The following is a 23,651-nucleotide window of genomic DNA, read 5'->3' as shown; positions in this document are numbered from 1 at the left end:
TTGCAATGTGGCCCGCACCGCGCTGTCATCACTGCACTCCGCTGTCAGTTTATGACATTGTCAGTTTATGACTGTTCAGTAAACCATTTGGCCCGCGATTTAGGCTGGATTTTAGATTTTGGCCCCTTCTCTGATTGAGTTCGACACCCCTACCCTAACCACTCTGCCTGCCTGCCTGGTTGCACCTAACCATTCGCCTGCCGGCCTGATCGTCCCTAATTGCTTGCCTACCTGCCTGATCACCCCTAACTGATTGCCTGCCTGCCTGCCTGCCTGCCTGGTCACCTCCAATTGCCTCTGCCTCACCCCCTCCACTGTGGCTTCATCAGGAAGGAGGTCTGGAATGACGTCCCAAAGGTTGTTCAGCTATCTGGTCTAATTGATATGTTATGCTTTTATTATTATAGATTAGTTATTTTATTATTTGTATTATTTCCATGCAAACAGTTGTAAACCTATTTTTGCCAACCCCTGTATTTTGACTTGACACCATTGTTTTCAGTTATTTCCAGTAAAAATACAATCTGTGTGGTGTCTTATTCAGGTTGCTATTATAACAAATATACCGTAGACTGGGTGGCATAAACAGCAAATATTTTTTAAAAATATATTTTATTGATTTTTTACGGAGAGGAAGGTAGAGGGATAGAGAGTTAGAAACATCGATATGAGAGAGAGAGAGCGAGACATCGATCAGCCGTCTCCTGCACACTCGCCCACCCGGGATGTGCTCGCAACCAAGGGACATACCCTTGACCGGAATCGAACCCGGGACCTTTCAGTCTGCAGGCACTGAGCCAAACCAGTTTGGGCATAAACAGCAAATATTTATTTCTCACAGTTCTAGAGGCTGGAAGTCCAAGATCAAAGTGCCAATAGGTCCAGTGTCTGATGAAAGCTCTCTGGTTTGCACTGACACCTTCTCATCGTACCCTCACATGGCAGAGAGCAGAGAGAGAGGAAGCAAGCTCTGTTCTTAGGATCCTGATCTATCCGGAAGACTCCAGCCTCATGACCCAATTACCCACCAAAGGCCCTGTCTCCAAATACCATCACATTGGGGATTAGGGTTTTAGCACATTAGTTTGGGGAAGTTGGATATAAATTTTCCATCCATAGCAGGCAGAGAGAGAAAAAATGCTCCCCTGGCATAATAAGGCCAAGGTTAGAAGAAATATCAATTTCTTCTTCGGAGGGAAAGGAGGGAATCCTTGTGTTGGTGAGTGACATGTTCGACTTCAAATAGTTGAGGACAAAATTTCTGAGATAAAAAAAAAACCTCACAGTTTACCCTTTCCCAACCACTGCCGCTCGTGCCAACCTCTTGTGGAGACATTCCAGATACTGAGATCAAAGTTAAGTCTCTTCTAAGCCAAATTCTCTCCGTAGAGCTGCGTGGAAAAGGAAGCCACTCAACTCTACTCTGACAACCAACACTGCAACGTTTCTTAAACACAAGGCCAGTAAGAGGCTGGGGTTTAATAGCAAATCCCAGAAGAGGATAGGCAGAGGGAGATATGTAGAGGGAAGTATAACAGCCAGAAGCAAGGGGAAGAGAATTTGAAGGAAAAAAAAAAAATCACACAAATATTTTTGTGAGCTGTCTCTTCTGTTTCAATGGAACCAAGGAAAATGCCATACTTGGTTATTACAGTTTAATTTTTAAATAATATACATAGGGCAGGTGTGGGAGGGAGCACAGAGCTTTCACACCCTCTTCCTGGGGAGTTAGGACATGTCATCCTCCCTACACATCAACATGTTCACCAACCAGGAAGCTCTACTGAGCTTCGGTGTCCAGAATGTGTTTGGATCTTATTCTGTAGGTTGATTTAATCATTGGCCAGGTGATTGAACTCAGTCTCCAGCTTCCTCCACACCTCTGGGTTGCAGGTTCTGTCCCCTGTAGGATGCAGCCAATCAATGATTCTCTCTCTTCATTGATGTTTCTATCTCTCTCTCTTTCTCCTTTCCCCTCTGATATAGAAAAGGGGGTCTTGGGGACAAGTTCAGGTGGCTTGCCAAGGACTAACTGCCACTGCCCATTGCTGCTCTGGTTGAAAGTCTCCTGGGTCCCTTAGAGTTTAGGAAATGCATGGGGGGGGGGGGGGGCAGGAAAAGGCACTGGCATACTCCCAGGAGGGAGAGCACACATGCAGGGCTTATTTTATTTTATATTTTAATGTTTATTGTTGAAAGTATTACATATCTCCCCCATTGGCCCCCTCTAGTCTGCCCCTGGTCTCCATGCAGGACTTATTTTAAAAGTAATATATAAACAAGGCAATGATCCTTAAATGTAATTTTTCTATTTCATTTATTTTTTACATTTAAAAATTTTTTTCTTAATTACTTGCTTAGTTTTGTACTTTTCTATTTCAATTTTTTAAAATTTGGTAAAATATACATGTTTACCATTTTAACCATATTTAAGAATATAATTCAGTAACATAAGCACATTCAAACATGTTGTGCAGTTTAGTAGTTTTGAATAAATTCAAATTTAAACATAGTTTCTACAAGATTAAAAAATTAAGTATAAGTACACATAATGGGGTCTCTGTTCTGTTTCATTGGTCTTGTGCCTGTTGATTACAGTGGTTTTGTAGTATAACTTGAAATCTGGTATTGTGATTCCTCCAACTTTGTTCTTCCTCAAGATTGCTGTGGCTATTTGGGGGTCTTTTTTGGTTCCATATAAAATTTTGGAAGCTCAGTGAATCACTGAATTAGCCTACAGGGAATTTCTCCAGCATAAATGTTATCATATAGGGAATTTTTCCCCCCAGTGTTTTCCCGCCACAAATCATCTTTCTTACAAACTGACTGTATTACATGCAGGAGCACAGGAAGGAAATAGCAGAGCTGGACAGTTTCTGAACAAGAGTATTTGACATTGCAATAATCGTTGACAAACTAAAGCATTGCCAAAGTGTGAGATATTTAGATTTCAAGCAACTCAAACTTGCTTTAGATGTACAGTATTTGTATCTTTTAAGGTTATCTGAAAATTCATTTAAGAGGTCACTTGTTTTCAGTCAATTGTTTTAGAGTTAACCAGCTAAAGAGCTTCCATTCAGAAGTAGCATTGGATTGCGGTCGGTAGTGTGTCACTTATTCTTTTATACTGGGCAAGACCTGTCAAATGACAGGAAAGACCAGTTTTCTTATGTGCAAATGAATAAATTAATTACATAAAAAAGATTTCACTGTGTTTCTCCAACATCTTTAAAATCCTGGTTGAAGTGACCGGAATGTATAACATACTGAGTCCAATTTCGCAGAAAATCACTTTGGTTTCCCTCCTAAAATCCTTTGTCTGAAAGCCACTGGCGATGGCCTTGAGGGCTTCTAACAGCTCCAACCGCCGTGCTCTCGTTCTAAGGTTTGGGTTCTGGGTTCGGAACTCGCGGGTGGAGGAAGTAGATGGAGGGGCGGGGCGGGGCCAGGGGGCGAGGCCGGGGCGGAGCCAAGAGGAGAAACGGAACGGAACTAGAATTACGTCATTTCCGCCTGCGCAGTTACCGAGGCCAGAAGCCGAGCCCCGAAGAGCCCAGGCCAGCGGCGATTGGCAGGTGAAGGGAATGGTGACCCCGCCCTCTCAGCCGGGCCGCCCCCCTTTTTGGAGGCGGGGTTCCTCTTCGTCTCGAAGGCCTAAAGGCCCGGGGCTGTCGTGGGCCGTGCTCCGTCTTGCGCTGGAGGACGTTTTGTTTCTCTGTAGCGCCCGCTAGGCCTCCAGCCGACTCCTCGCCCAGGATCCGCCCCTCGCGCTCCCTCCGCCGCCCCGGGACGACCGAGCCCCCGGCCGCCCGCGCTCGCACCCCGCACCCCGGCGCCCCTGCACCCCCGCCGCGCAGCCCGCCTCCGGGCGGAGGGAAACACTCGCTAACCAACCTCACATGTTTCCCGGGTTTTTTTTTTTTCTGTTCGACCCCTGAAATGGTGTTTCGCTTTCCCATTAGTTGTTGAGAGATGGGAAAGGGAAAGGCGTGTTTAAGGAGTGGTGTAGTAGATGTTTTCCTTCATCTGCCTTTGGCATAGGATCGCAGGGAAAAAGGAAAAGCGAAACGACAGAACCTGTAAAGATCACAAAACTGGAATCAGTCAAACAGGAGGAGAAACAAGGTGGGAAGAATAGGTTCTAGTCCCGGTGTGTGAATCTTAATACTATTTTCCCAGCTTTCTCAAGTCAGTGGGACGGAGAATCTAGAGATTTATCTTGTAGGCTTTTCCTCGTGGAGCTTGAAAAGGTCAGCGGAGCCAGGAGATGTAATAAAAGTGGTTGATGTGGTATGGAGAAAAACACTGTATCTCCAAATCTGCAAGTAAAATCTTTCATTACCCGGACTATAGTTTGATAGTACTTTTTAGTATCTTAGGGTTTACGAAGTGGTCTCGCATTGGTTAATTTCTTTGGAGCCTCCTCATAACCTTATGACATTGGCGTTGTTTTATTTTTGGTGTGTGTGTGTTTTTAAATCTCAGGCCACCAACTGTCCTTACTCCCCTTTTTATTCCTGGACCTTGTCCTCTTAAACCTACTCAAAAGACTTTTACCCTTAAATTTATCTCTCTCTTTCACACTTAATTTCTCTCTCACTTTTGGATCATACCCAACATCTTTTTTTAATATACATTTTATTAATTTTTTACAGAGAGGAAGGGAGAGGGATAGAGTTAGAAACACCAATGAGAAACATTGATCAACTGTCTCCTGCACACCCCCCAACTGGGCATGTGCCCGCAACCAAGGTACATGTCCTTGACGGGAATGGAACCTGGGACCCTTCAGTCCGCAGGCTGACGCTCTATCCACTGAGCCAAACCAGTTAAGGCCCCAACAACATCTTAACATGTGTTAATATTAAGGTGACCAGATTGTCCCGCTTTTGGCGGGACAGTCCCGATGTTCAAAATTTTTAAAAATTGTTAAAAATCGGGACTGTCCCGCCGAAAGCAGGACGATCTGGTCACCTTAGTTAATGTCTCCCCTATTAAAAAAATAATCCCTGAGCCCTGGCTAGGTGCTTAGTGGTTAGAACATTGGCCTGCGGGTATGATTCCAGTCAAGGGCACAGACCTCTGTTACAAGCTCTATCCCATCTCCCTCTGATCTGGTGGCGAGGGAGGCAACCAATGGATGTCTCTCACATCCTGTTTCTTTTTTTTTTTTTTTTACCCCTTCTTCCCTCCCTCCTCTCTAAGTAAAATCAGTGGAAAAAATATCCTCAGGTAAGGATTTTAAAAATAATAATAATCTTTTGAATTCATTCCTACCAACTAGCCATCACCCCTTATCTCTGCTCCCTCCAAAGAATCCTATATAATAAAAAAGGCTAATATGCAAACCGACCTAACAGTAGAATGACTGGTAGCTTTGATGCATACTTGGGGTAGACTCAAGGCAGTAGCTGCCCCCTGGTGGTCAGTGCATACTCACAGGGGGAGCACCGCTCAGCCAGATGCCCTTAGCCAGGCTCACAGCTGGGGAGCGCATAGGCGGTGGCAGGAGTCTCTCCAGTCTCTGTCTCTGCAGCAGTGCTGAGAATGTCCGACTGTGTGGAGGGCGGGGCCTAAGGCATCATTCGGACATCCCCTAAGGGCACTAATTTTGTGCACCGGGCCTCTAGTCGTTACTATCCTCAGCTTCCTCACTTCCTCAACACACCCCAGGCTTTCTTCCTTGCTACTCCACTAGAAGGTCGGCGGCAGCAAGTTTATCTGGACAAATCTAATTTTTTTTTTAATACATTTTATTGATTTTGTACAGAGAGGAAGGGAGAGAGATAGAGAGTTAGAAACATCGATGAGAGAGAGTCATCGATCAGCTGCCTCTTGCACACCCCCTACTGGGGATATGCCCGCAACCAAGGTACATGCCCTTGACCGGAATCGAACCCGGGACCTTTCAGTCCCCAAGCCGACGCTCTATCCATTGAGCCAAACCGGTTTCGGCTGGACAAATCTAATTCATTCTCAATTTACTTGACCCTCCTGCAGCATTTGACACAACTGAGCCATGCTCTTTTTCTTGAAATATATAAAATTTAATTATTTCTTAGTAATGTGAGTGACATTTCTGAATCAGAAATTTTTGAATACTGGAAGATATTTCATCAATATTTTGTACTATTCATAAGGTCATGGTGACATACAAGTTAGTGTGCATTAACATTTTCACCACTATTTTCTTAAATTTAGACAGTCATCAAAACAGTAAATCGAGCCCTGGTTTGTGGTGTTGGTCAATTCCTGTGCTGTAAATATCCCTACCCTGGCCAGTTTCAAGCTAGGACCGTGGCCCCAGCAATTGGGAAGAGATGTGCAGCAGTGCACTGTCATAGTGTTTCCACCAAGTAATACTTAACTGTGGGTGCTTTTGCTCCCCAGAGGACATTTGGCAATGTCTGGAGATACTTTTGTTTGGATGTCACATCTGTGCTACTGGCATCTGGTGGGCAGAGGCCAGAGATTCTGCTGAACTTCCTACCACGCATAGGACAACTCCCATAACAAAGAATCCAGCTCCAACTACCATTAGTGCCGTGTTGAGCAACCTTGCAATAAACATCAATAACCTCAAGGAAATAAGTAGAAGTAAAATATAGTGATGGCCCTGTGATTGGAACCTGCAAATTAAACTGACAAAAGAGAGACTCACAGAAGAAAGGGCATAAAAATTGTATTGGATGTTACTATTTCAATTTTACATGCACACAGAAAAGGAAGTGAGAACCCAAAGAGGCTGTTAGTATTGTATACCTGTTAACAAATGGAGATAAGTTTGTGAAACAATAAGATATAGGAGGAGAAGTTTGGGAGTAAACTAATTGAAGAAAAGGGTTGGAGCCTCCTGATAACCTTATAATGTTTGTTTATGCAGACCCACCTTTGTGCCATTGACAATGGTATTTTCTTCCTCCTGGTATGGGAAAGGAAAAGGGCCGCACCTTCACAAAGGGAAATTACCTCCTTGTAGGCAGCTAAATTCAGGGTGGAGAGCTTTTATTACATCCGCTGTTTCTCAGTTGTCTTCAGCTCAAATAATCCTTATGCCAAAGTGGATATTTTGGGGTAGAATATTCTGATCCCCTTCAATAGAATAATAATTAGTAAGTTAGGAGTTTTGAGTATTTATTACCTTTATTTAATTTAATTGTAAGTTCAATTTAATTTTAATAATTGTGGTTAGTCGGGCTGGTGTGGCTCAGAGTTTGAGCATGGACCTAAGAACCAGGAGATCATGGATCAATTCCTGGTCAGAGCCCAGTTGTGGGCTCGATCCCCAGTGGGGGGTGTGCAGGAGGCAACTGATCAATGATTCTGTCTTATTATTGGTGTTTCTATCTTCTCCCTCTGCCTTCCTCTGAAATAAATAAAAATAGATTTTAAATAATAATGACTGTGTTTAAAAACCAGCTCACAAAATTTTTGAAATTGAAAAATTGATTCTACTGAACCAGTGCAAGCCAGTTCCAGTTCACCATCCAAACCATGTGAGTCAATTTCCTGTATAGTTGTAGTCTGGCTCCTGCCTACTTTTTTTTTCTTTTTCCTTTTTTTTTTTTTTTAAACCTTACAATCCACTCCTCTGCCTCTTCTCTAAGCTCCAATGACAATTTTCTTTCTTTCAGCCACTTGAAGACACCAAGCTCCTTATCTGGAGACATTTTTATCTTCTGCTCGCTGTGCCTGGAAACCTACCACTTTCCTAACATTGCCTGTTTGCATCATAAAACGTAATGTCCCCTTGTTGAGAGACCTCACCTGACTATTTGTGCTAAAATACCCGTCGTTGTTTATCCCACTCCTCTGTTTTTAGTTCCTTATCACACATTCACTTCTTTTGTTTTTCACGTCCATATTTTAAATATCATGTTATTCTACTTATTTTTTATTTTTATTTTTTTAGATTACCTTTTTCTGGTACCTTCCTACAATGTGAAATGAAAATTAGCTCTCACACAAAACCATGACAGCACACACACACACACACACACACACACACACACACGCACGCACGTATATACACATTCATCCTCTACCCTCATCTTCCTAATTTTTTTTTTACTCTCACCCGAGGATGTTTTTATTGATTTTTAGAGTTACAAGGATATCAGGTATTGGTATACAGATTCCAGTTTTTAGAAGGTTAAGCAGATACTACTGATATATGTAAACCAGTAGAAATGTAAACCAGATAAATGTAACTACTGGGCCTAATCCCAAGACTACACATTAGAGCAATTTTCAATGGTGAAAATAATTTTAAAAGTTATTTTCAACGTGTTACAGATCCCTTGTAAAATAAAATAAACATGAATTACAAGAGCTTTGGCTGGTGTGGCTCAGTTGATTGTTTGTCATCCCATGCACCAAAAGGTTGCGGGTTTGACTCCTAGTCAGGGCACAAGCCAGATTGCAGGCTCCATCCCTGGTGGGGTGGGTGCAGGAGGCAGATGATTGTGTCATCATCACATTCATCTCTCTCTCTCTCTCCCTAAAAATCATATTTTAAAAAATCTTTTTTTAAAAAAAGGAGTTTGCTAGAGAGAGGAAAAAAAATAAAGATGTACAAATTATAAGCCCACTGGTCACATGTTTGTGTGCCACAGCACTGTCAAATTGCTGTAAAAGTTTCTAACTACCGTCAGTGTCTTCATCAGGAAACATGCAATTCAGAAACTGGCATACCACACTCAAAGCAGCACAATTTGAAAGATCTACCTGCAAGCTATCCACCACCCTTTATGCTCTATTCCTCCCTGCTCCACTTCTCAGGTCAAGCCTACCATGAATTGTTCTCTTGTTAATGATGAACTAATTTGAAAAAAAATTCTTTTTATTCAAGTAGTACATGCTTATTAGATAAGTAATAAAAAATAAACATTTAAAATTTATCCTTAATTCTTTCACCACTGTTAACATTGATATTCATACTCATACACACATTGTTATACACACATATGCATATTTGCATAGGAGAGGGAAAAGCTAACACAAATAGCTTATTACAGATAGCTCTCTAACAAACTTTTCTTTAAAAATTGTACATTATGATATGGAGCATTTTCCATGTCAATGTGTATGTTTATAACATCACTTTTAGTATTCTCACAGGATTCTATTGTATGAATGCTTCATTTATTTAATATCTTCTAATCAGTCAGCAAGCAACTATTATTTATTGATCACCTATTCTTTGCTAGAAATAGAGGGGATAGCAATAAGCAAGAAAAGAGTCTGCCTTAAGGGAACTTACATTGTAGGGGGATAAGGGAACTTACATTGTAGGGGGACGAGATAGATAGTAAACATTTTCAATAAATACACATAAAAAGGATACTAATTTGTCAGCATCTGACCACCTTTAGCCTTCATCACATGAGAAGTGGGAAGCAGGTGTGTGAAATTATTTAAGTCAAAGTGCCCAATAAAACTGATTCAGACATGTTTGCAGAATTAAATGGGATGTTTAAAATTCAGTTCTTAATTTAACATTCAGGATGTATTTGGAAAAATTATGCAATCTGCATGAACTACCACTAATGCTGGCTTGTGATATTTTACACACATGTACATTGAAATCTCTAAGCACAATAACAGGAATAAAACTCACAATTTAAATATTGTAAAGAATATTAAAAGTTTCACAATAGTTCTAATATTTCATTTACATTTACATTTAGTTTTTCACTTTTACAAAAATCTATAAATTAAGCACTGTCATAGGATGTTTATAAGTACAAATTAATCAACATTTTTAAGACAGTTTGTGTCAAAATTTTAATTTGCATACTCTTTTATGAAGATATATATATATATATATATATATATATATATATATATATATCAGAACTACATGCACATTGTGAAAACAAAATTACACAATATAAAAGAGCCTATATAATAAAAGGGTAATATGCAAATTGACCCTAATGGTGGAACAACTGGGAATGACTGATTGCTCTGACATGCACTAATCACCAGTCAGTGAGCTCCCACAGGGGGAGCTCTGCTCAGCCACAAGCCAGGCTAATGGCTGCAAGTGCAGCGGTGGTGGCAGGAACCTCTCCTGCTTCCGCAGCAGAACTAAAGATGTCTGACTGTGGCTTAGGGGAATGGGCCTAAGCAGTCAGTCAGACATCCCCCAAGGGCTCCTGGGCTGCCAGAGGGATGTCTGACTGCCAGCTGGCAGGTGTACATGCCTCGAGAGCCCTGAACTGTGAGAGGGCACAGGCCCGGTTGAGAGACCCCCACTCCCCCATCAAGTGTACAAATTTTTGGGCACCAGGCCTCTAGTATTAGAATAAAATTTTGTATTCATCCCTAAACCCAAATCCCCTTAGTCCCTGAGTCCCTCCCCAGAGAAATCACTGTTAGCTGTTTCTGGTACCCATTCCAGAAAAAGTAATGCAAAATATATGTGTCACAGCAATTTCACTTCTAAAAATCTAACAAAAATAATTGTACAGGTATACAAATAAACATATAAGTTTATTCACTTTGTAATTGTAACAGCAAATATCGAAACAGTCTGAATGTCCAGTAATAAGGAATAATTAAATTATGGCATATCCATACTTAGGAATGCTGTGCAATTATAAAAAAGAATGAGTAGGATCTATATGTATTAATTTGTAAAAGTCTCCAACATATATTGTTAGGTAAAGAAAGCAGAAAATATGTATAGTTTTATCACATTAATGCAAACAAATAATCCTGTATGATCCATGTATATACATATATAATAGACTGTATAACCATGTGCATATATACATATACATATAAATTTATATATATGAAAAGAGCTGGAAGAATCACACATCTAATAATAGAGAAAGATAATCTTTCAAGAAAGGACTGGGCTAGAAGAAATGGAGGATTTTTTACTTTACAGTTTTATATTGTTCGAAATTTTTTCTCTAAGAATGTATTTATGTAATATTTATTCTTCTTTGTGAATAGTGTAATCAGTTTTAATAATTTTTAAGGACACTGTCACTGTTTCTTTTATAAATGAGGTAAATACAGAAGTTAGGTTTGCCATCTGAGATATATCATATAATAATTTTAAGTAAATCTCTGCAGTAATATGAATAATTTTGAATTTAAAAAGTAATGAGATGTTAAGTAGGGAATACAATTTACATATTTTCTCTTGAAGTATCCTGAAGTACACAGATAAACTACACTTTGTTCCTTCTCCACCTGCTAGATAGAAAGAGTATATCTTAAAATAGCAAAATTTACTCAGTTTGGACTATGATAAAGCATCTTAGAACCATATTACTACTGTAAATTTAATATATGGCATCATTCATTCATACAAGTTTTATTTAATTTTCACTGAATTCTAGTGACAGTATCATAATGAATGTATAATTTTAAATATACCCATTTTGCTTTTTTTTTTTTAGGACTTTAAATGTATTTTATACAAGAAGAGGACTTTGCAAAGAGTGATGAAGCTGCCAGAGTCATTCAGAAGGCCTGGAAAAGGTTTATTGTGAGTTTTTTGTTTGTTTGCAACTTAATTGCTAAATAATTTACATTTTAGTAGTTTTTAGTATATTTAGAGTTGCTTTAAAGGCAGATTGTTTTTAAAGTTTCAAAAAGTTAATATTAATTATCTTATTAGCCGCACAAATATGGAGTTGCTTATCTGGGTCAGGCACTTTGATAATAGTTGCTATCAATGAAAGTATCACTAAATGACTCATTTGGCTTTCATCCCTAAAAACTTATTTACTGACCCTGGAATCAGGTTTGTGAACAGGTGTTAGGGGTACATTCACTCATTAAATATTAATTGAATACCTACTCTTGAAGACTTAAAGTTCAATAATATACCATATCTGGGTTAATGTATTAGTTCCTTATCATTTTTTAATATGGGTTGAGCTGGTCTTCTTATCCAGAAAGGAATATTCCAAGTTGATTTACCTGGTTAGGTGAAAGGCAAGAGCTAAAATGACTTCACTCTTCTCTTTCTGATAGCAGCAGCACGCTGCCTGCTCGATAATTTTGTGTGAAGTCGTTTGGCTCTGTTTCTAGCACAGAAGAACAGCTTTGTATCAGTTAATCATGTCTTGCAAAGTAGTTTCCATTTCTTCCTCTATTGTCTCTATCAAAGCCATAAAACCTATTCTAGGGGTAACTATTAATTTTCAACATTAAAATACTTTTTTTTCCCCTTAGAAATCTTTGGTGATTTCCTCAGCAAACTTATCTAGGCTTAAGTTTTAAGTTCTTTTATCTTACATCCAAATCCAAAGAGCACATGCCATTAAAGCCGACTCTATTCCTGGCACTGTGCTAGCATTTTTCAATACATCCTTGCCCTTAAGGAGTTTCAGTAGAGAAGACATGCATATAAACAAACAAGTTGTATATGTGTGGTAGACTGAGCACACATTTTCACTTTCTATTCCTCCAAAACCCCATTGAAATAACAATATGTAGAAACTTAACCCATAGCACAGAGAAGAGAGTTTGTGAGCAAATAAATTTTATTTCGTTTATGAAAAACCAAAAGAGATGGTAGCATCCTGTTGGACAAATCTGTATAGAAGATTTGCCTAGTAATACTTTAAAGAAGCTCGAGTGAGAAAGCTAGTTTGCCATTGCAACCCTCAAAAGGATATCAGTTAGGACTCAGCAACTTATAAAGCCTGGAAGAGAATGACTGTAAACAAGGGGGCTGACTGAAAATCTGTACCAGTTGACTCAGTGGTTGAATGTCAACCTATGAACCAGGAAGTCAGTGTTTGATTCCCAGTCAAGGCATATACCTGGATTGTGGGCTTGATCCCCAGTGTGGGGCGTGCAGTACGCAGCTGATCATTGATTCTCTCTCATCATTGATGTTTCCATCTCTCTCTTCTCTCTGTAATCAGTAAAATATATATATATTTAAAAGTAGTTAGAAACTCTGAAAAAGGGCCAACCATGAAAGTCATGGTTCAAGTGTTATGCAAATGAAAATAGTTTTAAGATTAAAAGGGGAGTACATTTGATCCTGATTCTAAATACATTCTACTCGGGTAGCACAGAGGGTGACTTGTAAATAAGGATTCATAGTTTTAGCATATTATATGGTTTATCCTAGCTAATAAAGATGGAATATGCTAATTGACCTCACAAAGATGGCGGTTGTTTGGCTCAGTTGATAGAGCACCAAACTGTGGACTGAAAGGTCCCGGGTTCGATTCCAGTCAAGGGCATGTACCTTGGTTGCAGCCATATCCCCAGTAGGAGGTGTGCAGAAGGGAGTTGATCGATGTTTCTCTCTCATCGATATTTCTAACTATCTCTCTCCCTTCCTCTTTGTGCAAAATCAATAAAATATATTTTTTTAAAGCAATTTATCTGAAACAAATTCAGAGTAATGATGGTAAAGGTGCTCAACAGCATGAAAAAGATATAGTGGCTATGAAAAACAGAACAGTCTGAGATAAAGAATGATATAAAACAAAGAGCACATTGGAAGGAATACACAGTGGATTAGGGAAGCTGAGGATGGAATGAGTGAATTAGAAGACAGAGTTGAAAATATCACTCAATTAGAAAACCAAACAGAAAAAAAAAATTAAAAAACAAGAGGACAGCTTAAGGGGGCTGTGGAACAACGTGAAATGTAATAATATTAGAATAGCTGGTGTGCCTGAAGAGGCAGAAAGGAAGAAAGGAATAGAGAATGTGTTTGAAGAAATAATGGCAGAAAACTTCCCAACCTGGTAAAGGAAAAAGTCACACAAGTTCTGGAGGCACAGAGAACTCCAAGCAAGGAGAACCCAAACAGGCCTACACCCAGACACATCATAATTAAAATGCCAAAAATTAAAGACAATGAGAGAATCTTAAAGACAGCAAGAGAAAAGAAAACTGTTACCTACAAAGAAGTTACCATAAGGCTGACACCTGATTTCTCATCAGAAACTCGATGGGCCAGAAAGGAATGGCATGAAGTACTCAAGATAATGGAAAGCAAAGATCTAAGACCAAGATTACTATATCCAGCAAAGCTATCATTCAAAACAGACGTACAAACAAAGAGACAAAGAAAGGCTAAAGTAGTATATCACCACCAAGCCAGGATTACAAGAAATGCTAAAGGAAAACAGAGAAACCTAGCCATACAGAATTAAAATGGCAATAAATAAATATCTATCAATAATGACCCTAAATGTAAATGGGTTTAATGTTCCAATCAAAAGGTGTAGAGTAGCTACAAAACATGTATCCAAAAATCATGGATACAAAACTATGACCCAAATATATGTTGTCTACAAGAGACCCTCCTCAAAATAAAGGACACACAGAGAATGAGAGTGAAGGGATAAAAATGCTTGTGACCCAAAAATGCTTGTGCATACTCGTTGAAAATCGCTAGTTTAGTGTGATGGGGAACAAGTTCATATCAGTGAAATTCATGTGCATGGGCCCATTGATGTACTACATTTGCTGTGAAGCAATTTCTCTGCTCATAAGTAATGTTATGTGCAATATTATGACAGTGAATGAAACATATTGAAAGTATACAGATGGTGTGTACATAGAGGGTAAAGTGTCACTTCCAGTGAGTATAAAGTTGTTCCCCTTCTATAATGGAAATGCTTCACTTAATTAGTGTGCCACAGAGAGCTGGCTAATTAACCCAAGGAACAATGCCATATCAAGGGCTCAGTGTTGATCTCTGTTTTGGCAAAGTGGCCACTCAGCAGTGGACAGTAGCTGAGCCAATGAATGACCTCCAACTTTGCTGCATGGCCACTTTGTTCATGAGCAAGGAGAGCAGTGGCTGGAAAAATGGCTGGCTGACTCCAAAGAACCAGTCACTTTGCCTATATGATTGTTAAGAGTCTTTGCTAGATTTCTTTCGGTTGAGCATCCATATGGACATAAATATATCCACACTTGGTATGCATTTGGGGTGGGTGGTTTGACCTTTTCTCCAGACCTTCTTGTCACCAATTTTCTAACCATGTTCTTTCCAAATTCCTGACCATTCAGTTAAACCATCAGTCACTGCCCCATCTGTACCTCTGATCATCTTTCCTTCTAGGCACAATCTACAACCATGTATGCTGCTTGAGATTCTGTCCTATGGAAGGATTTATCTTCATGCCTGTCCTTCAGGGTCACCTTGAGCGAGGCCAGTGTCTATATGGAATTTCCTATAGGTCATACTTTGAACTTTACCTCTTGAAGTCTGCTAGGTCTTGACTTTGACTAATAAAATGGCAGAACAACTGATGCTGTATGACTTACAAAACAAGGCCTTAAGAAGCCTTGCAACTTCTACTTTTTCTCTCTTTGGTACTTTGAAACTCCATACAGTGAAAAAACTCAAACTGAAAGTATATGTGAAGATAGAGTCCCAGCCAACACAGATATTTTAATATTCCAAGCAGAAGACCCAGATATTTATGTGAGGTAATATTAATCACTCAGCTCCATGTGAACTGGCAGCTGACTATAGGCGCATATGTAAAATCAGCGGAAGTTCCTTGTCAACCCACAGAAAATAGTTCTTGCTTTAAGTTTGGGGTGATTTGATACAGTGATTTACATATTTAGAAGATACTATCCATATTTTAAACCATCATAATTTTTTTGATACTCAATTTTGGGTTTTACTTCAAGGAAATGATATCTTCCTTGCAGAAATAGTATTATCTATGTTGATAGTGACTGCACTTCCACAGGCAGTTGAAATGGGGCTTCAAATTGTCATATTGGTGCTATGGATTTGCTTCAGTTTGAATTTGTTTGATTTGACTTAACATAAGCAGACTAAGAGTGGGGCAGTTTACCAAGAGTTACTAGGGGTTTTTGAGGGGATAGGATATGAGGAGTGTGTTACCAAAGAAACAGTTTTCAAAAATTGAAGACTTTTTAGGAATTGTTTGACTAAATTTGTGCCAACATAAAAAACAGACAGGGTTTGTAAATCAGTGGAATTACTTAACAGGAATGAAGAGGATTCTGTAATGATAATAATAGATACTATTTATTGAGTGCTTTTTTTTTGTGCCAAAGGTTGTTCTAAGTGATTACAAATATTAACAGATTCATTTTTAACCAACATGTAGATAGTTACTATCATTCTCCTGTTTTAGGTAAGGTGAGGTTAAGCAACTTGTCCAGGGTCACACAGCTAGCAAATACTAACAGTTGAACCTAGACAACAGTATGACACAGTCAATGTTCTTAATCACTAGCTTGTATTTTGTCTTTCTCCTAGATTACTCTGGAGTATACAGAAGTGACCCAACCAAAGTTCTAGATATTTTATTTATAGCTGTTAGTAATGCAATTACAAACTTAAGGCTAAAACTTGTTGTGAGAATAATACCAATATTGCATGGCTTGTCAAAGGAAACCCGGAGTGGATCATATATTTAAAATCTAGTTTACATATATAAAACCTATTTTATAGTTTTTACTCCTTTTGCCCAGTTTTGACCATAAAATTTTATGTTTGAACTTTTAGAATACTTCTATTTTCAAATACTTTAAAAATCTGATTAATATAAGAAGACAAGGGGATCCACGTCAGATAATAAGATGCATTAATCCTAGAGAGGTAAGGACATTATTTATTGATACAGCATTTTCCCCTCTTAAAATTGTGTGCCTACTTTATAAATTCAATGTGATTGTGTTTGTTCCTTTTATAAACATTTTTAATGAAGTATTGTACACATCTAAAAAATTCATTATACATAAATATATAAAGTATAACCATCATACTTCAAACCAATGCCTTCAGGTGCTCTGCAATTTACTGCCAACTTCCTTTCTTCCAAAGAAATAGTAACCACTATTTTGAATTATAATATTGTACATTAGTTTTTTGTTTTTAAACTATATATAAATAGAATCCTATATTATACTTTTGTATCTAGCTTTGTTCATTCAACATTATCTTTGTGTAGCTAAATTTCATTCACTTTGTTAAAAATAATGGAAATATACTGTTTTATTAATATATTGCTATTTACTCATTCTATAGTTGATTGACATTTGGATTTTTTTTTCCAAATTGAGGCTATTATAAAGATTGCTTCTGAGAAAAGTCTTATTTATGTCTCCTGGTGCACATATGCATGAATTTCTTTTGATTTCTACTCCACCTGGAAATGGAATTTGTTGATGACAAGATATGCCAAACTGTTTTCCAAAGTTATTGTATTAATTTATATTCACCATCAGAGGTCTTTTTGAATTCTTGGTGCTCTACACCCTCACCAGCACTTAATATTGTCAGTTTTAAATTTTGCATTTCCCTTATTACTCATTAGGTTGAGCGTCTTTTTGAGGAGTTCAGCTCCTGGTTAAAATCCTATGTGACTTTTCAGGCCTGATTCCAGGCAGTTACAAAGGCTAACTGGCTTCTCGGGGGAAAGAAACCATACTTGGCACACAGCCAAAGTATTATAGCCTGTGAAGGGAGATGAACTAAAGGACTCAGGCCCCCTGGGTGGGGCCTGCTTTTTTTTTGAATTTACATTGCTACCCAAGTATCTTCGTTCCTAGGTCTCTTTTTCTGAAGCCTTGGGCAGAGGTCTTCAGGTACCTCTGCAGATACCTTCTTACAGGAGAATTCTTGAAGACATTTTCCCTATTCTGACTCAGTCCACTCTGACCCTCCTTCATCAATACCACCCCACCATTACCCTCACCACACATACACAGGCACACTTCAAAGTCCATTAAATAGCCAGAGCCTTTTGTTCTGGACACCCTCAACAGTGAAAGGACACCCACATATTCACTGATGCACCTCACTCCCTACTACTGGGTAGTTCCATGGGGAAAAATGGAACAAGAGAGATGTTCCTTCTTTCAGTTTTAGACACTTTAACTCCTGCTTATACCATTGGGGAAAATAATGAAAAGCTTCCTTTCCTGCCTTTGCAACTGTCGCTCGGTTGGGCATTCTGTACACCAAAATGTTGAGGGTTCAATTCCTGGTCAAGCCCTAGGTTGCATGCTCAATGCCCAGTATGGGGCATGCAGGAAACAATTGCTTAATATTTCATTCTCACATCAACATTTCTTCCTCTCTTCTTCACTTTTCCTCTCTTTCTAAAAAAAAAAAAAAAAAAATTAAAAAAGAAAATATTCTTGAAATAGACAATGGCTGAACTATATGGCAAATACCACTAATAGTAAATTTTTGTTGTGTGTCTTAGTATAATTTTAAAATTTAAAAATATTGGGATTTTTATTGTATTGTATGAAATATTTAGATCAATTTGAGGAAAACTGACATTTTAATACTAAGAACTGCAACTCATGATTGTGATAAACATGGAGATATGCTGCACAGATTCTTCTTTATAAGAGGATTTTACCCAGTCATAGGGAGTGCCACCAGCAGACAGCCCCTAGCTGCAAGCATCTTCAGTTTTTATTTTACCTGCAGAGAACTGTTACCCAAGGTCTACTATTTCTAGGGAAGCCTACATTCAGTGACAGAACAGTATGGGGAAAGGGGAAGGGGCTGGGAATGGGGAAAGGGAAATAAAGACCAATGTGAGGTAGAACAACTCTGTTGGGCAATATTCACTCTAGAGCTCCCTGCAAGATTGCCCCAGGTGTTGAGGGGTCTGCATTGCAGTTCAAATCCATCCTTCCCCTGGCTTTCATAGGTGTTATCCCTTATAAGCATGTGTTACACAAATTTCATATCAGCATCTTATTCCAGAAACCCTAATCTGCAACGTTATTAAGCTCTTCTTGTCTCTCTCAATAATTTTGTATTGTTTTCTGTATAGAGGAGTTGCACATCATTTTGTTAGCTTTATATCATCCATTTTTATGCAGCTATAAATGGTAATTAGAAAACTTTAGATGTATATGCTCCCAGGAACAAACTGGAATTACACTAAAATACAGAAAAACTTTCTGAATAATCAACGGAAAACTCACAGGAGAGAACCCTGATACCTGAACCAAAAATGGAGACCACATAGAGACTGGTAGGAAGGGGCAGAAGTGTGAAAGAACTGGCGAGGCACACACAGACAGCAACTGAAGTCCTGAAGAGATATCTCAGCTGTGTGTGTGTGTGTGTGTGTGTGTGTGTGTGTGTGTGTGTGTGTGTGTGGTGAGGGAGGGGGGGTGCCACTGAGACCTCTGGGACCTAATTCCCAAGCTGGGCCCCCCAGCAGAGAGCACCAAAACTGAGAAGGGTACCCACATAATATCTGGCTGTGAAAAGCCATAGGATGCTGTCTTCCAGGGAGTGAGAGCTGAAAATTCAGGCATCCTGTTAAAGGGCCAATGCACAAAATTCCCTGTGGAGCTACCCACCTTGTGCTCCAGCAGAGGAAGAGTGAAATGGACTGGACCTGTGAGAGCAGAAGCCAGGACTGGGGACTCGAGGGGTAGAGCTCAGAAGGTAAACACAATTTTCTGGGCTGAGTCATTTTCTCATGCAGTGGAGGACATCTTTCCCACATAAACATTTGCCTTGCCTGGCAGGAAGACAGTTGACACACCCTATTGGAAAACACTTTGCCATGAGGCCACTTAAGAACATAAAAATAACAATTCCCTGCCAGATAGAAGCAACTGCTCCACCCTGAGAAAAACTCTCACCACACCTGAGGATGATTGCCTGAGGGGCAGTTCAAGTCAGAATCCTATCAGACTGTAGGTAGAGAAAGTCTCTGGAGACTTTGGGTCTTTGCCTGATCTAATTAGTCAGAAACAGCCTTTAACACTGTTCTGCACTAGAGATTGAGAGATGTAGAAGATCTACCTAATAAATAGTCACAAATCCAAACAGAAAGCCAATATGAGGAGACAACCCCCAAATGAAAGAACCAGAGAATTCACCAGAAGAAGAGATAAATAAAGCAGAGATAAGAAATTTATCTGAAACAAAGTTCAGAGTAATGATGGTAAAGGTGCTCAACACCATGAAAAAAGATATATATATATATATATATATATATATATATATATATATATATATATATATATATATAATCCTAATATGCAAATAGACCAAATTGTGGAACAACCAAACAACCATTAGCTATGATGTGCGCTGACCATGCTGGAGTGCATGCAGAACATGCCCCAGATAGTGGCAGAGCATGAAACAGGTGTGCATTGGCCATGGCAGGATGGTGGGGCAGGTGAACGGGGGCGCCAAACCAAGGTGGGCACTGGTGCTGTCATCAGGGCTAGCCTCTGGTGGTTACTGAAAATTCTTTGCTCCTATGCACCTCAGCTTGCCGGGAACTTGCATTTGCTGCTGACGCTAGCCCCACTCGCATCCGCAGCTGGCACTGACCCCAGTTGCTCCATGCACTCAGTTGGTGCAAGTGGGGCCAGTGCCATCAGCACATGGGAGTGGCAGTGGCAGGAGATGGGTTGCCAGAAAACAGGGGACTAGGGCCCACAATGGGAGGGGGTAGGTGAGGGTGTGGAGGATGGGCCAAGACCTGCTCCTGTGCCCACTGCAACTTTGCAGCTTACAGTTTCTTTAAAAGTGCACAAATTTGTACAATGGGCTCATAGTAATAACTATATAAAAAAAGAAAGAAAAGTCTGAGATAAAGAATGACATAAAAAATAAGGAACTCATTGGAAGGAATACTCAGCAGATTAGGGGAAGCTGAGGATAGAATCAGTGAATTAGAAGACAGTGTTGAAAAAAAATCACTCAATCAGAGAACCAAAAAGAAAAAGCAATGTGGAACAATGTGAAATGTAACAGTATTAGAATAGCCAGTGTGCCTGAAGAGGCAGAAAAGGAGAAAGGAATAGAAAATCTGTTTGAAGAAATAATGGCAGAAAATTTCCCAACCTGGTAAAGGAAAAAAAATCACACAAGTTTAAGAGGCACAGGGAACTCCAAGCAAGGAGAACCCAAACAGGCCCTCACCCAAACACATCATAATTAAAATGCCAAAAATTAAAAACAAAGAGAGAATCTTAAGGGCAGCAAGAGAAAACTGTTACCTGCAAAGAAGTTACCATAAGGCTGACACCTGATTTCTCATCAGAAACTCTATGGGTCAGAAGGGAATGGCATGAAGTACTTAAGATAATGGAAAGCAAAGATCTAAGACCAAGATCACTATATCCAGCAAGGCTATCATTCAAGAAAGACAGTCAAATAAAAAGACAAAAAGTGGCTAGGGTGTATATAACCACCAAGCCAGGATTACAAGAAATGTTAAAGGGACTGCTGTAATGAAAAGAAGAAACAGAAACCTAGCCAAACAGAATTTAAATGGCAATTAATAAATACCTATCAATAATAACCCTAAATGTAAATGGATTAAATGCTCCAATCAAAAGGTGTAGAGTAGCTGAATTGATACAAAACCATGATCCAAGTATATGTTGTCTACAAGAGACCCACCTCAAAACAAAAGACACACAGAACACGAGAGTGAAGGGATGGAAAAAATTTTTCATGCAAATGGAAAAGAAAAAAGAAAGCTGAAGTAGCAAGACTCATATCTAATGAATAGACTTTAAAAGAGACAACAAAGGTCACCACATAATACTAAAGGGATCAATCCAACAAACGAATATAAGCCTGGTAAATATATATGCACCCAACATAGGAATATATATATATATATATATATATATATATATATATATATATATATATATACACATACTTCTAGAGGACTTTAACAGAGAGATTGATAACAATATAGTCATGGTAGGGGGCTTTAAAACCCATCTGACTTCACTAGATAGATCTTACAGACAGAAACTTAACAAGGAAACAGTCTAAAGGACACACAGGATTGGATGGATTTAATTGACATTTATAGAACATTTTGCCCCAATGCAGCAGAATATACATTCTTCTCATGTGCACATGGAACTATCACAAAGATAGACCACATGTTATGGCACCAAAAAAAATCTGTACAAGTTTAAGAAGATTGAAATCATATCACACATCTTCTCAGATTGCAATGGAATGAAATTAGATATCAATTACAATAAAAACACACTCAAACATTCAAACACACAGAGATTAAATATGTTATTAAACAACGAATAGGTTACTAATGAGATCAAGAAATAAAAAAAAGTTTCTGGAAAAAAATGAAAATGAACACACAACAACCCAAAATTTTTGGGTTACAAAAGCAGTCCTGAGAGGGAAATTCATAGCACTACAGGCATACCTAAACACAAACAAACAAGAAAAATCAGCAATAAACTATTTAACCCAACAACTTAACTAACTAAAAGAGAACAACAAGGAAAGCCTAGAGTAAGTAGAAGGAAAGAAATAACAAAGATTAGAGAAGAAATAAATACCATAGAGACTAAAAAGTAAATAAATAAATAAATAAATAAATAAATAAATAAAACCAAGAGTTGGTTCTTTGAAAGGATAAACAAAATTGATAAACCATTAGCAGACTCTTAAGAAACAAATAGAGAAGACACAAATAAATCAGAAATGAAAGTGGAGAAATACTGTAACCACTGACATCACAGAAATACAAAGGATTGTAAGAAAATACTATGAACGACTGTATGCCAACAAGCTGGACAGTGTGAATGAAATAGATAAATTCCTATGGAAATGTAATCTCCCAAAGCTGAATCAGGAGGAATCAGAAAACCTGAATAGGCCAAGAACAACTGATGAAATAGAAGCAGTAATTTAAAAATCCCTACCAAACAAAAGTCCAGGTCCAGGTCCAGAGAGCTTCACAGGGGAGTTTTACCAAAAATTCAAAGAAGAACTAACACCTCTATTCCTCAAACTATTTCAGAAAACAAAGGAGCAACTTTCAACTCTTTTTACCAGTGTTATCCTATTTCCAATACCAGATAAAGACACTACAAAGAAAGAGAATTACTGGCCAATATCCCTGATGAACATAGATGATAAAATCCTCAACTAAATATTACCAAATCATATCTAACAATATATTAAAAAGATCATACACCAAGACCAAGTGGGATTTATTTCGATGATGCAAGGCTGATACAGTATTCACAAATCAATACAGGTGGTACATCACATAAACAAATTGAAAGACAAAAATCACATGATCATATCAGTAGATGCAGAGAAAGCATTCACCAAAATCCAACACCCATTTTTGATAAAAATTCTCAGCAAAGTAGGGATAGAGGAAGCATATCTCAACATGATATAGGCATATATGACAAACCTACAGCTAACGTCATACTCAATGGGCAAAAGCTAAAACCATTTCCTCTAAGAACAGGAACAAGACAGGGATGCCCACTTTCACTACTCCTGCTCAACATAGTACTGGAAGTGCTAGCCATAGAGATCAGACAAGAAGAAGAAATAAAAGGTATTCAAATTGGAAAAGAAGAAGTAAAACCCATTCCCAGGCGACATGATATTGTACATAGAAACCCTTAAGACTTCATCAGGAGAAAACAATATGGTGGCATAGGTAAACACCTAAACTGCTGCCTCACACAACAATATCAAACCTACAACTTAAAGACAAAACAGACACCATCCAGAACCACAGGAAAGCTGGCTGAGTGGAAATTCTACAACTAAAAGAAAGAGGAAAGCACATTGAGAAACAGAGGAGTTGCAAAAGGCTGAGGGACAGAGATGTGCAAGCGTGTGGAAAGGATGGGTAGCTGAGTGC

The 23,651-nt window shown here is 38.8% G+C and overlaps 1 protein-coding gene across 1 annotated transcript in view; it reads left to right on the top strand.

Annotated features, from left to right (window-relative positions):
* Nucleotides 1-3,879: 3,879 nt before the first annotated feature.
* Nucleotides 3,880-23,651, top strand: part of LOC311628192 (protein MFI) — a 54,888-nt gene continuing 35,116 nt past the window's right edge. Inside the window, exons 1-3 of the mRNA XM_084895165.1 lie at nucleotides 3,880-4,125; nucleotides 11,421-11,509; nucleotides 16,499-16,591. Coding sequence (XP_084751291.1) covers nucleotides 11,429-11,509; nucleotides 16,499-16,591 — 174 coding nt within the window. The 5' untranslated portion in view covers nucleotides 3,880-4,125; nucleotides 11,421-11,428. The remainder of the gene's footprint in view (nucleotides 4,126-11,420; nucleotides 11,510-16,498; nucleotides 16,592-23,651) is intronic.

This window comes from Pipistrellus hanaki (genome assembly GCF_964339955.1).
Source record: "Pipistrellus hanaki genome assembly, chromosome: 9".
In the NCBI taxonomy this organism is placed as follows: Eukaryota; Metazoa; Chordata; class Mammalia; order Chiroptera; family Vespertilionidae; genus Pipistrellus; species Pipistrellus hanaki.
This window is presented reverse-complemented; position numbering and strand designations above follow the sequence as displayed.